This window comes from Vanacampus margaritifer, chromosome 17, assembly GCF_051991255.1.
Source record: "Vanacampus margaritifer isolate UIUO_Vmar chromosome 17, RoL_Vmar_1.0, whole genome shotgun sequence".
NCBI lineage: Eukaryota > Metazoa > Chordata > Actinopteri > Syngnathiformes > Syngnathidae > Vanacampus > Vanacampus margaritifer.
In genome coordinates, this window is record NC_135448.1 from 13344260 (window position 1) to 13358343 (window position 14084).

General features: G+C 39.2%; 1 protein-coding gene and 1 long non-coding RNA gene across 4 annotated transcripts in view; one reads left to right on the forward strand and one right to left on the reverse strand.

Annotated features, from left to right (window-relative positions):
- fam49al (family with sequence similarity 49 member A, like) overlaps positions 1-7012 on the forward strand; it is a 26966-nt gene extending 19954 nt beyond the window's left edge. For all 3 annotated transcript variants that reach the window (XM_077548779.1, XM_077548780.1, XM_077548778.1), the window contains 9 exons: positions 439-560; positions 665-770; positions 2451-2587; positions 2725-2802; positions 3360-3476; positions 3687-3766; positions 3902-4028; positions 4879-4949; positions 5909-7012. In XM_077548779.1, coding sequence (XP_077404905.1) covers positions 439-560; positions 665-770; positions 2451-2587; positions 2725-2802; positions 3360-3476; positions 3687-3766; positions 3902-4028; positions 4879-4949; positions 5909-5972 — 902 coding nt within the window. In that variant the 3' untranslated portion in view covers positions 5973-7012. The remainder of the gene's footprint in view (positions 1-438; positions 561-664; positions 771-2450; positions 2588-2724; positions 2803-3359; positions 3477-3686; positions 3767-3901; positions 4029-4878; positions 4950-5908) is intronic.
- On the reverse strand, positions 4949-14084 carry LOC144037355 (uncharacterized). Its single transcript, XR_013288881.1, has 3 exons — positions 13858-14084; positions 12016-12077; positions 4949-4979 (listed from the first exon to the last, which is right to left on the reverse strand). It is a non-coding gene; the product is annotated as an uncharacterized LOC144037355 (long non-coding RNA).

The window sequence follows — 14084 nt, forward strand, 5'->3', positions numbered from 1 at the left end:
AAAAAAACAAACATAATAAATTCATTTAATAATATAATGTATTAAAAAAAATTAAATAAACCAAATAAATAAATATTGAATTAAATTTAAGCATTCAAAGTGGATCTCTACATTTACTAATGAGTCACGTTTTAATTAATCGCACTGCATCCTGTATTAGTTGCACACAGGAAGTAATTCCCTAATCACATCGTAACTGACTGAGCGTGATAATTGGATTATTAATGGGCCGCTCATAGTAACACTACAAATGTGTCTTTTGATATACTGGATGTACGGATGCTATTACGTGGCAACAAATAAGCCTTTTTATCTCAATCTTTAGGGCTTATCACCCTTTCATCTCTTATTTCTTACAACAACATCCCTCTTCTCCCTTCCCACTTCCCACTCCTTACTTGACTCCCTCGTCCCATCCTTTCCTTCATCCCGTCTCAGATGCCCAGCCCACCGAGGCCGAGACGGCCGTGTGGAACCAGGTCAGCGCCGTGCTGGAGGAGGCCCACGGGATCCTGGCGGAGCTGCAGTCCTATAACGGCGCCGGGCAGGAAATACGAGAAGTAAGTGTTGGCGGGCAATGAAATAAGCTCAGTGAGGGTATGTAACATTGAAAGAGATGATGCATGAACGTATGTAAACACATGTGATTGTCATCTACCTGTAGGCCATTCAGAACCCGGGTGACCTGGCACTGCAGGAGAAGGCCTGGAATGCCGTGTGTCCCCTGGTGGCCAAACTGAAGCGCTTCTATGAGTTTTCACTGCGTCTGGGTGAGCCAACAGAACATTTGTTAGCATACATGTGCACGCACGCGCACGCACACTCAGTCACATAGATGGAGGCAGCTGTTGCTACAGTAACAGTGAGAGAGAAGAGGGATGGAGCCAGCCTGCCCACCCGCCTCCTCTGCTCTGCCTACTAACACAGGCAACGCTGAACATTGTGTTCCCACTGTATCGCCCGAACACTCACCAATAATAATTCATGCTAATGTATCGGCGCTAATGTTTCCATGCGCAATACCGTTTAACCCATCTGTCAATCTATATATCACCTTGCTAGTAAGCTCAGTTCTATCTTTTCCATTCAGAATCTACACTACATAAATGCCCACCCTTTTTTTCTTTGGTGTTTTTTTTTTATCCTGACTTTCCAGTGAACAAGAAGATAAAGTGTATCTCTTACCCAATCTGCGGAGGGAGGAAGATCGAGGGCGAGGGCCCTTTAGATGAAACACTTTACTCTGTATTTATAGAAGGCCCCTATACATTTTTAATGGCGAGGACCGGATGGGACCCTGTGATGTTTTCTCTCATTCTCCAGGAGCCAAATAGACGGTCCCTCAGGACCTTTGAGGCATCGAGCCCATTACAAAAGTCCAACTGTGATGGACTCCTGGGACACGCACTGTCACCAATACATGAGTTACCTTATTTAGTTACATGAGAGGGACAGGACATTAAGTACACCTTAAACTCGAAGCCCACAACTAACAACCTAGCTAGGTACATACCTATCACTTAGCCAGCTACTTAGCTACCTCCTAAGCTACCAATCTATCCAGGTAGTTAGCGCTACCTTTTGAACTATTAAAGCACCTACCTACCATCTTGGATTGTGTATTTTGCTTCTTATAGATTATTAATAACTGTTGCACTTTTAGACTTGTACCTTGATGACACAGCACTTTGCATTTTGTATGTAATTTTAACTTTGTTCTGTAATGTTATACTTATACTACAAATGGAAATTAGCATAGTGCTAAATCTGGTGCAGCCATCTTTTAATATCACTGCACGTTGTCCTTTGAAATAAACTAAACTGAATGAATCCTATCACCTAGCCAGTTTTGTACCTACCTACAGTACTTAGCAAACTAGTTATCTATCAAGTTAGCGCTACTAGCAAGCTTCCCACCAATCCAGGACCAACTTTCTAGCTACCAAAGATTCCTATCGATTAGCTACCCTAGCTAGCTTTATCTTTTCAACCAGCAGGCTGCCCATTACCCAACACTTAGCCAGCTAGCAGCTAATTACCTACACTATCTACTTCCCTATCCGGCTATAATGTCAATCCCTATCTTACGTCACAAATCAAAATGGCGGCACATTGGACTTTGGATCATTGTAATTTCATTTGTGAGGATTATTTTGATTTCAAAATGTGATGAAATGTTTGACTAATATGCCCGGTTTGTATGCTAGTCTCAGGCATTAAACAATACTGTACAATACGCCGTTTCTTTTCACCATGTAAAGGACGCATTTGTATTGGAAATATGAGAAACGCCTGAATGTGCAGAACTGTCAATAGTTAACTATCTCCTTTGCTCTACCATTTCAACTAGCTACATATCTGACTCAATCACTTCATGACAAGATTAGAGCAAATTACACCTGCCGTTACACTTCAATTTCTCAACATTACCACATTTTTTGTGTGTATAGAGAACGCCCTGCGCAGCCTGCTGGAGGCGCTGACGAGCCCGCCGTACGCCCCCATGCAGCACCTGGAAAGAGAGCAGGCCCTTGCCAAGCAGTTTGCCGAGATTCTGCATTTTACGCTCAGTTTTGATGAACTCAAGGTGAGGATTTTTTTTCCTTCTTAGACTAAGAGGTGGGCATCCTGAGTCACGCAATTCTAAAAACAAATAAAGCAACTGTGGAATATACTGTACATATTATTTACCATGATAAATATTTGTTGTCTGCCTGTGTCCAGATGACAAATCCAGCCATTCAGAATGACTTCAGCTACTACAGGAGGACTATTAGTAGGAACAGGCTTAACAACCAGCAAGTAAGGGCCTGCTATTTAGATTATAGAATTTAGTTGGAATATTTTGCTACCTTTTTTTTTCTTTTCTAGTTGCATTGTTTAGTAGGATTGTATACAGAAAATACACAGTAATTATATATATATATATATTAAAAAAAAAGAGAAAGAAAAAAAAACATTTAATTTATTTCTTTATTTTTTTAATTTATTTTATTTTTTTAAAAATGAGAGCAATGATGATGTCAAATCGAATGAACAATACTGAGAAAAAAAAGAAAAAAAAAAGAAAATACACAGTAATTAGAAGGACATTTCAAATAAAACTAATTTCATAGATATATTTTTTTATAGCTCAGTATTGTTCATTCTGTAATTTTACCGATTTGACATGTCATCATCATTGCTCTTTTTTTATTTTTAATTATTATTATTTTTTTAATCTTTTTTATTTTGTATGTGGGTGAGTATGTGTATGTGCGTGTGTATTCATTAGTTCACCTAAAACCTATTAAAAAACGAAACGTCTGTAGTGGTGAATTTCATAGTAAAAAAAAAAACAAATCATCAATGTGTCACAGCTGGAAGCGGAAAACGAGGTGAACAACGAAATGGCCAACCGGATGTCGCTGTTCTACGCCGAGGCCACGCCCATGCTGAAGACCTTGAGCAACGCCACCACCAAGTTTGTCTCGGAGGTACCGAACGTTTTCTCATCTAAACAAATGTCCCAATGGAAAAACATGGACGTCCACATTTTGTGAGGTTTTCACATTTAGAGCCAAAAGTAAACTCAAATATTTTTTTTTTTGCCTTTGTCTATGCTCAGTTTGGGTTGCATCATGTATAATGTTGATGTATAAATATTAACGTATGGATTTGAGTTGCTGCATCTTGCCATTCTTCAGAACAAGACCTTGCCCATTGAGGACACCACAGACTGTCTGAGCACCATGGCCTGCGTGTGCCGTGTCATGCTTGAGACCCCGTAAGTACTTTTCCCCCCATGAGACACAAAAAAGCCTTTTGAGCATTTATTTAATATTCTTGATGTTTATCTTCAGGTCCTTGTACACTGTCTGCCCTTTCTAGTACTACATTAATAGTGGTGTGTGTCTTTCAGGGAGTACCGCTGCCGGTTCACAAACACAGACACCATGTTGTTCTGCATGAGGGTGATGGTGGGCGTCATCATCCTCTACGACCACGTCCACCCCGTCGGGGCGTTCGCCAAGACCTCAAAAATCGACGTGGGTGTTTTTTATTTATTTTTACTGAACATAACATTATCAAGTTGTGTACTCAATGCATCTGTGTGAAAATTGTTTTTGAGAATAACAACAACAAAAAACAAACAGCACGCAATTGATGCTTCTTCTAAAAAATAGATCCATGTATAGATGCTACAAAATGGTGGGAAGCCATTTCTTTTGTCGAGAGGACGTCCCTCAACTAACTTCCACATAGTTCTTGACGGCAATGGAATACTTATCCCTAATTGAAGCGCCTCAACTCACTTCAACTCATTTCATTGTAGCTGCATGGCAGCAAAATGCCACAAGATGGCAGCAAATAATTACTTTTATTGCAGGTTTTTTCCAGGTTCCAAATCTGCCTGTTCCATGCATTCAACGTTTTGGTTGGAGATAAAATAAAAACATAACGAAATGAAATTATTTCCAAATAGTATTTTTTTTAAACTCAGCCTGTTCGACATAATTGTATTTGTTTCATATTAAGTAATACATTAAATAACAGGAGTGTCAGATTATATATATTTATTATTTTAAGTTGAATCCTAGGATGGCTTGCCACTTTCTTTAAGCTCACAAAAAATGTGTTTGACAATCGCAGCGCTGCGGTTGCTTACATTCGACTTTTACGCCGTAATAAGGCGTCATCGAGTTTATTTAGTTTATTTATTCCTCTGGAGACAAGAATTGAATGGGTTGCTTTTCCACCCTTGAGCGCTTCTCAAAGCGCTGGCGGCTCTGAGTATTTGCTGTGTCATTGTTTGGACCGCTGCTGGCAATGAGGCGGCTCGAAAGAATTATTGCTGACCTTTGGTAAGCGGCTGGTGTTGTCTTTGTTCCCGCACAGATGAAGGGCTGCATCAAGGTCCTGAAAGAGCAGCCGTCCAACAGTGTGGAGGGACTTCTCAACGCGCTGAGGTGGGTGTCCGTCTAAGGTTTGGTAGAATTCTGTAATTAATAGAACATTATTCTCATTATTAATTCGATTTTAATTGCGCTATGCTTTATTAAAATATATAGCTATTTTTGGCAAAATTGAGCTGAATTTTATACATCAAATGTACACCAATTAGAAGAATTTGGAAATAGCTAACCTAGAGATAGGCAACTGAAAAGATGGAGAAGGCCACAATTTTTCCTCAGTGCTACTGGCCGGCCACTAGGGGGCTGCACACTTCCGAACCAGATGTATGACGAAAATGCTTTTGCATAAAAACAAAATACAATTTTAAAAATATTTTAATAATAATTTGTCACTATCTTAACCCAACTAGTGCCTCCAAATTGTTTGAAGGAAACAAAAAACTAACTACATATTGTGATTTTTTCTTTTTCATCCATTGCATAAAGATGACCAATCAAGGACGGCACAAAACCAACCACAGGTGCTAGCTAGCTAGCTAGCTCCCTAGTTAGCTTTGATGGTGCTCGTTTACCTGTTAGGGAGCTAGCTAGCATCAGGGGCTAAAGCCAAACTGTGGCAGGGTTCTTACTTTCTGGTTCTGGATTTGCCACCTCTGACCAACATTAATATAAGTATAAGCAGCATAAGACAGTATAAGACCCAGTGTAAGTGCAACTAAGGAATGTCTGCCATCTCGTGGCGAATTGTGATATTACAACGTCAAAGTAAAATCAATGCATATTCACAGTTCAGCACTGAGAAATTTGCAAATTTGCAGATTTTTCTTATCATTCCACCCCCATTTTTTATATGGTTTTATACAACCATAATGGAGCCATCTTATATTATATGAATGCCCTTTGAATAGCTTTCGTATCCATGAGGGGCAAAATGTCCTAATTTAAGTTTGTGTTGATTTTTTTTTTTTTTTACTATACTGTACATCACATGCGCGTCTTCATGTGCTCCTCAGGTATACGACACGACATCTAAACGACGACAGCACCTCCAAACAGATCCGGGCGCTGCTGCAATGAACGAAGGAGGCGGGGATGGGCGTGCACTTCAAAAGGAAAACAAAAGAACGCGCGAAACGCCAACGAAGGGCCAATTTGTTTACGACAAATAACTCCGGATGACGAGAAAAATAACACGAAGAGGAAGAAGAATTCTATTTATTGTCAGCTGTCCACCATTCTGTCTCTTGTTTTGTAAAGTAAGAAAATAGAGATGATTAAAAAAAAAAAAGTCAGAAAATATAAGATATATATATATTAAAAAAAAAGACAAACCGCAGATTAAAAATAAGTAGAATTACCGACAAGAGGACGCTTTTATTGCCAATTTAGGTGCGAGTTGACGCAAAAGCTGACATTTTAATTCCTGCTGTACTCTTGACAAGTTTGCACGGCATCTTTTTTTTTTGGGATTCTCCCACTGTGGCTGATGTCGCAACGTGCGGCGAAGCAATGTGATGGACGATCCCCGGAGAATTGCTTCGCAATACTTTTGAGTGTTGAGGATCAGCCCCGGTGGAAGGATGACATCATTCATTCTTTGCGAGTCATTCACCGGTTCACGACGCAGGCTTTTACTTGAACAACTTCATTGAGTCTCTCTCTCTCTCCATAGGTGCTAACGTGCTTTTAGCTATCACTGTGCTTTATCTTTATCTTTTCGAAAGGCTTAGCAATGCTTACTGCCACTTGGACATACATCACCTATTAACCCTCCTGTTATGTTTTGGTTCTCAGGAACAACGATTTGACCCCCGTCCCAGGGCATGCGTCAGAGTCCAAAAGTGTCAGAAACACTTGAGAAATCCTTTTTCTATCTTAATATTCCTGGGTCAATTTGACCTTGAATTAATCAAAATTGTCAGAAACAAAACCAAAAAATCTCAATGAATGTTTTTTTCTGTATTTTATTTTTAACAATTGAGTTGTTTACATCTCATACTGTATATCATGTCGATAATGTTATTGGGTCAGTTTGACCCCAGGGCATGTTGATTTATTAAAAAATATTACAAAAAAAGAGAATCACACAAAAAATGGGGGGGCGGGGGGGGGGGGGGGGGGTCACACATAAATTTAAATCTCAATAAACATAGTTTCTATCCCATTATTAAAGCAATTACAATCAAACTTTATTGATTAGCCTCAACTCAATGAATATTCTGGGTCAATTTGACCCAGGACATGTTGACTTATTCAAAAGCAGAAGAAAAAGAAACAAAAGTTTCAATAATGTTAATGGCCCCGTACATATTTCATTATCTAAAAGTGTTATTATTTACCCAAACGCGGTTTATTCCTCATTATCTATTGCACTGGTAGCAAGTGTGATCAAGATTTTTGAAATTATCTGACCAATAATGTCCGGGGTCAATTTGATGCGGGCCAAGTTTAATGAATACCATTTCAACTTTTTTTTTTTTTTTTGTATAATTCAATAGGAATGATTTTCTTCAAAGCAATTTTGGATTTTCTACAAAATGCTTTCTAATTAGAGTTAAACGTCCCCATATTTCTGTTTTGTTCACCTTAATGCATTTAAAGGTAAATAACTCACCTAAAAAAACATAAACCCTTAAAATTATTGGTTAAAAGTCAAATTCCCCATGTTTAAAAAATTTACAAAAAATTTAAAAAAATTACGACAACTTATTTTTCCGCCCCAACTTTAAAAACGAGTCAATTTAACTTGCAACATAACCGGAGGGCTAAATCATTATTTCCTCATTGCATCATTCACACTCACTGGAAAAAGAGCGTGAAGGAGGTCGTGCTTCATCAAATGTGACAGCACCAGGAATCAAGAAAAAGTGCATTCAGTCAGCTAGGTTTCATTTTATTTTTAATTTATTTTCGCTTGGTCAGCCAATAAGAGTCGTATTCAAAAATAAAATTGAGAAAAAACGAGACTTAAGAAAAAATAATTTCAAGCAGTGCTGTATGTTGGATGTCGATAGGCTTTTAGTCATTGATTTGATCTTTGAAATTCTATTTTCTATCCAGGGGTACGTGCACAAGCTTAGTCTGTATAAAGTAGATGGCATGAGCGAGCGTGTGTAAATAAGGTGTTTTTATTCATTTTTAATTGTTCAGTGATGCTGAAATGGGTGAAATGTGTCGTCTCTCTCACGTTGACCATGCGTCTGCCTAATTGGACCATCAGACTTGCCGTATAGTCAGAGGGATTTGATTTGACTCTTTTTTTTTTTTTCCAATCAGGGATTCAGCTTTCATCATGGCGAAATTAACTGGAGTGGGAAAGGGAGGGGCATAAGTGATGTGTGTGTGTGTGTGTGTATGTACAAGTGTGTGCGCAAGTGTGTATTTTGGGGTGGGGCGAAGGGGGAGGGAGGGGTGCGGCTGTCCATTTGCTTGTTATTTTGTACATTTTGTGCAACAATAAACTTGTCATTTATTACATTCACTCGCTGGTGTACGTGTCGTTACAACTTACTCAGAACATTTATTCTACATTCACATATCCATATATTGCTTTTTTTTTTTTTTTACATTTTATTCATGAATCCAGCATTTTAAAATATATAAAAAAAATTATTGGATAAAATGCATTATCTTGATTATGAACCTTTTATTGATACATTAAACATTTTTGTGAGTTTTCATACACACACCCTTAATCATTATTATTATTATTATTATTATTATTACTATTCAGCGACAAATTAACGTCACCAACTGCTGTTATGTATGTTTTACTATTTTTAATATTACAGTACATTGAATATTTTTGACAGTTTTGATGACATATCATACACACTATCAAACTGATACCAGCCGCCGATACTTGCACCAACAAAAAAAAAACATGACATCAAATTAGTTGGCGCTATACTGCAGCAATTTGACACATCAGCAAATCATCATCTGTCAGAAAAAAAGATCTTTGTTCACAAACCTTACAATATTTTAGCATTGTGTTAAAATAAAAAAGATGGGTGAGTACCGATACCAGGTATTATTATTATACATTTTCTATCTAAATTATTAAGCCATTTTCTCAACATATTATACTGTACTTTTTTTTTATTTATTTTTTAACCTTTTTTTAACTGACCCATCAGTGAAGGGGACTTATTTTTAACTTTTTCAGCCCCCCCCCCCCCCCAAAAAAAACTCAGAATGGATATACAATTTCCCTAAATCGATTTTTAAAATGTATTCATCATATACTATAAAAGTTATAAAAAAAATATATATATATATATATATATATATATATATATATAGTTAGCTAGAGAGCAGTAATTGTGGTCCACATGCTGTTTTTGTGGAAAAGGGCCCCTTTCTTAAAATGAAAAAAAAAGTGAGAAAAAAGACACTTTAATGTCTCCATCTGTCATTCTTGCCTTGCAAAGCAGACTGCAGTAAAAATCGATTCTGACTCAAATCGCAGACTTAAAAATCAGAATGGCGTGACAGTCAAAGATTCCCAACCCCTCCTTATCAATCGACATGTCACTGCATTCACATTTTTCACCACTAGAGGACAGCAAAGGACAACTTTGGAAAAAAAGACAGCGGGTCCTTATTGATCATCACACACAGAAGAGTCAGTGAGAAGCACATCAATTCATGACTAATGCTGATGAGGACTGGGAGCTTTACATTATATATTATATTCGGGGAATCCACTGCGGCTGATTTTAACATGCCAGAGGCGGTCAAGCGGGGAAGGGCAAATACACAAACACGCACTTGTGATCTGTGCGACTCTATATGAAAAACACGGCCTCGATACTGTCGGAAAATATGCAACCGCCCCTTATGCATACATACTGTACATACATGCATGCAACTGCAATGCAAAACATGGTTACTGGCGGAAGCTGAATCAAAGAAAATGAAGAAGTGAGCATTTGGCGGCGAGCCCCAACTGTCAGGCCGTAATAAGAGAACCGGTCTGTCTGCTTCCTAAATGACACGCATTCAACTTCCGGCTTGGATTATTAGTTGACATTAAATACTGTACTGTTATTTTCATGAGCAGCCATTTGAATGCATGCACAAAACGTATATGAGCATGTTTACATCACTAGCACTCCGTGAGGGGGGGGGGGGGGGGGGCTTTATGTCTATATTTGACAACAGTAAACAATGGGACAAGTTGAAAGTCGCAATATTGTTATACTACAATATGATAAGTGAAAGTGGAGCGTTTAAGCATATGACTGATATGATGTCAAGTGAAAGTGGCCATTTTGTGTAGTAGTCATCGCTATATGATGTATGTTGAATATTTGATGAACTTTAAGCAGACTAAAATACAGCATGAATATTTCATGAAAACAAATCAGTTTTCATTGGCCGTTTCCGCGCTTGTGACCAGCACAACGCAAGTGAAATGTCACATTAAAAAGGTCAAAATCATCATCATCAAAATAAAAATAATCAATATTTCACACCGATGCTGCATATTGATAAAATAAAATACAATGCGACGCATTAGTGATATTTTCTGTCATCTTTCGCCAGACGTGCATTAAAAACAAACGATTTTTTAACTTTGCCCGTGCACCAGGCATAAACAAAACCTCACCAAAAATACTCAAATGTCTTTTTGGGTAGTCCTGCTAGCTGCCTAACAAACGGCATGAAACCATAAGCTCCCTGGCTGAGGTAATAACGTGAGGTGCAGGCTTCAATTCAAGCTGTCAAGCCTGTAGTATCATTTTTCAGATATTCAAAAACTGCACACTCAGCCCAAAGCTGTGTTGCTGCCGCTTTTGTTCCACTTTAACCGCCGATTAACCACCTAATTTGATCAACGGCCCGTCCCTAGTTTCCCTCTGGGAGGTTCCCTTTCTCGCCTGTCACTGAACGACCTTTTAAGGCCAATATAAGGGGAGGAGGGAGGGGGAGGAGGGGGGGGGTGTGCACTGCACACCAACAGAGGTAAACAAAGTTCTCAATAGGGTTGAGGTCAGAGGATGATGCTCAGATCATGGATGAGTTATGAGTAGCCTGTGTGTGAAGCTAGCTGAGAAAATGGCGGGGCATTGTGATTTCCTAGGGAATGTTGTCAAAGTGGTCATTCGAAAACGTAAACATTTGCAGAGATTTTTTTTTCGAATTTTTTGCATGGCTGTCATTGAACAACAATTTTTTTTTTTAACTCTTTGACTGCCAAAAACGTTAAATAACGTTTAGTAAAATCCTATGGAGGAGTGCCAAAGACGTTAAAAGACGTTTGTTTCAAAACATAGGTGAAACTAACCATTTTCTATTGTTGATTACTGAAAAACGGAATAAGGTAGAAACAAACTTTTTTTTCTGATGAAAGATGAGAGTCCAATCTTTCATTTGGTAGTATGTGTGTTTCCATAGTCCAAACACATAATTTTCTGTGGACCTTGAAAGATCAGTCAAAATGCTTAAATCGGCTGGCACCCACGGCATCCCTTTTCTGAAAACGTCTGGCAGTCAAAGAGTTAAATGAACGTGAAAGAACAGGCCGACAAATATTTTTCTTGTCTGAGAGTGACAGGCATGAGGAACGGTACAATAAAATACATTGTGTATACTGTCCCTAATATATTGCCCCTTTGAGGTCGCCAAATGAAAAGCAGCAACATGTGAGAAAGCCCTCTTCCAGTTTTTTTTGGGTGCCAGGAGCACACATGGCTTTCTCATGTTCGGCAACACATTACGCAATGCTGCCGTAACAGCAGCCGCCATGGAGACGGGTCGCAGTTGTCTGACACACGTGCGCACACACATGCGCCCTGCTTTCAAACAAAGGGCCGTATTATGTGAAGGTGTGGACATTTTGAGCTGCGGGGAGACTGCGGGACCCGCTCGACATCATCCATTGAACTGCCGCCAATCCCCGTAATACTTCTATATCCACGCATAGAGACTCCATTCCATTCGCAGTTGGATAACAGCATCGGACCACGACCGGCAACAGGTGTGATATTACACCACGGCCGCGACGCCCGATGTTGCGCAACACGTCCGATTGATTCTTTAGCACGCCCCCTCGTGTAATTGACCTTTTCTCCTACAAATATTGATTTTGCGCGCTATGAGACTCTTGACTTACCTCGCGAAGAAAGCGCGGGCGTCTCTGCATAGCGTGTGATCCGCTGTATGAATCGAGCATGCCTATTGGAGTAGAAAAAAATATACAGTGATGCCTCGGCTTGCATTGTTTTGTTGAATGCAATCGACATTTTCATTAGGAATAGGGTTGCTCAATACTACTCTGTTTTAGACCGATACCATCACGAGTACTCAATCACGAATAGTCACCGATACCAAGTATTGATACTAGTACTTTTGATTACATTTTTCAAAAAGAAACAATGAGAAATAATTTTAGGATGTATATATATCCCAAAATAGAATTTTTCTTTAAAATTGCATAAATTTAAAGTCAAAAGGTCCAATATGATACCTGGTATTAGTTTTCGCCAAGCCCTAATTAGGAACCATTTTAAAGTGTAAAAAAAGTCATGTCTCCTTTTTCTTTTTCCGCCCACGACTTGGGAGCAAGGCTGGGTGAAAGATTTGCCATTTTCGCGTGATGGCTGGACTACACCATCTGAAACACTATCAGGTCAAAGCCATAAAAAGGGATGGGTGAGTACTGATACCAGTTTTTTTTTCTTCAAAATATTGATACTCGACCACCATTTGTGGCTGTTTTCTAGAAATTAGAAGACGAGAAAATTACCATTAATTTCATGCATTTTAAGGGAAAATGCTATATTGGGATATATGTCGTTTTTTTTTTTTTAATTATTATTATTATTTGGGGGATTTTTTCATATCAAAAGTACTAGTGGTATCGCAACTTATTAGTTATTGGTATCGGTATGGAAAAAAAGTGGTATCGGACATCCCTACACAGAATTATGCTGTGTGAAGTGATGCTACAATGGGTGAAAAAAAAATCTATGAACTGCTTTTAAATTATGGAAAAAATGCATTTAGATTAATACTATTTAAAAAAAAAAAACACCTTTCAGTTTGCAAAAAGTACAGTTAAAGGGTTAAAATCTCAAACATGAAAATAAAAAATAATTATTTTCTTAGATGTGTCCAGCAGTGAATGCGTTAAGCGCCGCGGAAGGGGGAGTCTACCTGCCCCGCCCACCCAGTCTTCATTTGCATATCAGGCGGGAAAGCTGGGTCTCTTTGTTGCTGCTCCGCCCCACAAAAAAAAAAAAAAAAAAAACTCTCACAAAACGCCGCACTGGCGGGAAAAAGAGCCGGCACCCGCCCACCCCGCGACAAAGGAGGAAAGCCAGACACGCACTGCCTCTTTTGTCTCACTTGCACCCGCACACACAACCACACACATCCTATAAGGTCTGATTGAGGATATAACGAAAGGTGAGATGCACACATTAGAAAAAATAAGCAACCTGAGATTGCAGTGTATGTTTTGGAAAAAGAGTTCAGTGGGTGGCTGCAAAAAAACAGGAAGGCATGTTATGCTCGGGGAAAAGAGGGAGGCAAAAAAAAATACCGACACCCCCCCCCCCCCCCCAACCTATTACATAAGAGCAGGAAATATGAAGGCTTGGAGCCACCCGGGGAGGAAACTATAGGCAAGCATGCAACTGACCCACCAAACTTAACGTTTTGACACTTTGATCTGTTATGGCTGATAAACATCACTGACATGGAGTGTGTGTGAGTGCGTGCGTGAACCGGGTTCAATGTGTTCATGCAGCACTCTTCCTAAAACACACACATCAATAAGTAATAACCTGCACTTGGATGCATACATCACACTTCATGGGGATGTTGTGAAGACACTGGTATCTGTGTGTGTGTGTGTGTGTGTGTGTGTGTATGTGTGTTTATGCAACCATAATGCATACAGAGAAGGAAGCGCGCACACACGCACACATGCACAAAGCTGAGTAAGTCACACCTGAGAGTGTTGTGTTTCCCGCGCAGTTATGCAACTTCCGAATTGTGTTCCTGATAACGCTGCAAAACACACACACACGCACGTCAATGTTTAAAAGGCTGTAAATGAGAGAATGGTGTCAAGTAGGGAGGACGGCAACAACACACGTGCACAAAACCACAAAGAAAATACAAACGCATATGAAATATACACTCTAAAAACAGTTGGGTCAAAAATGGACTAATCCC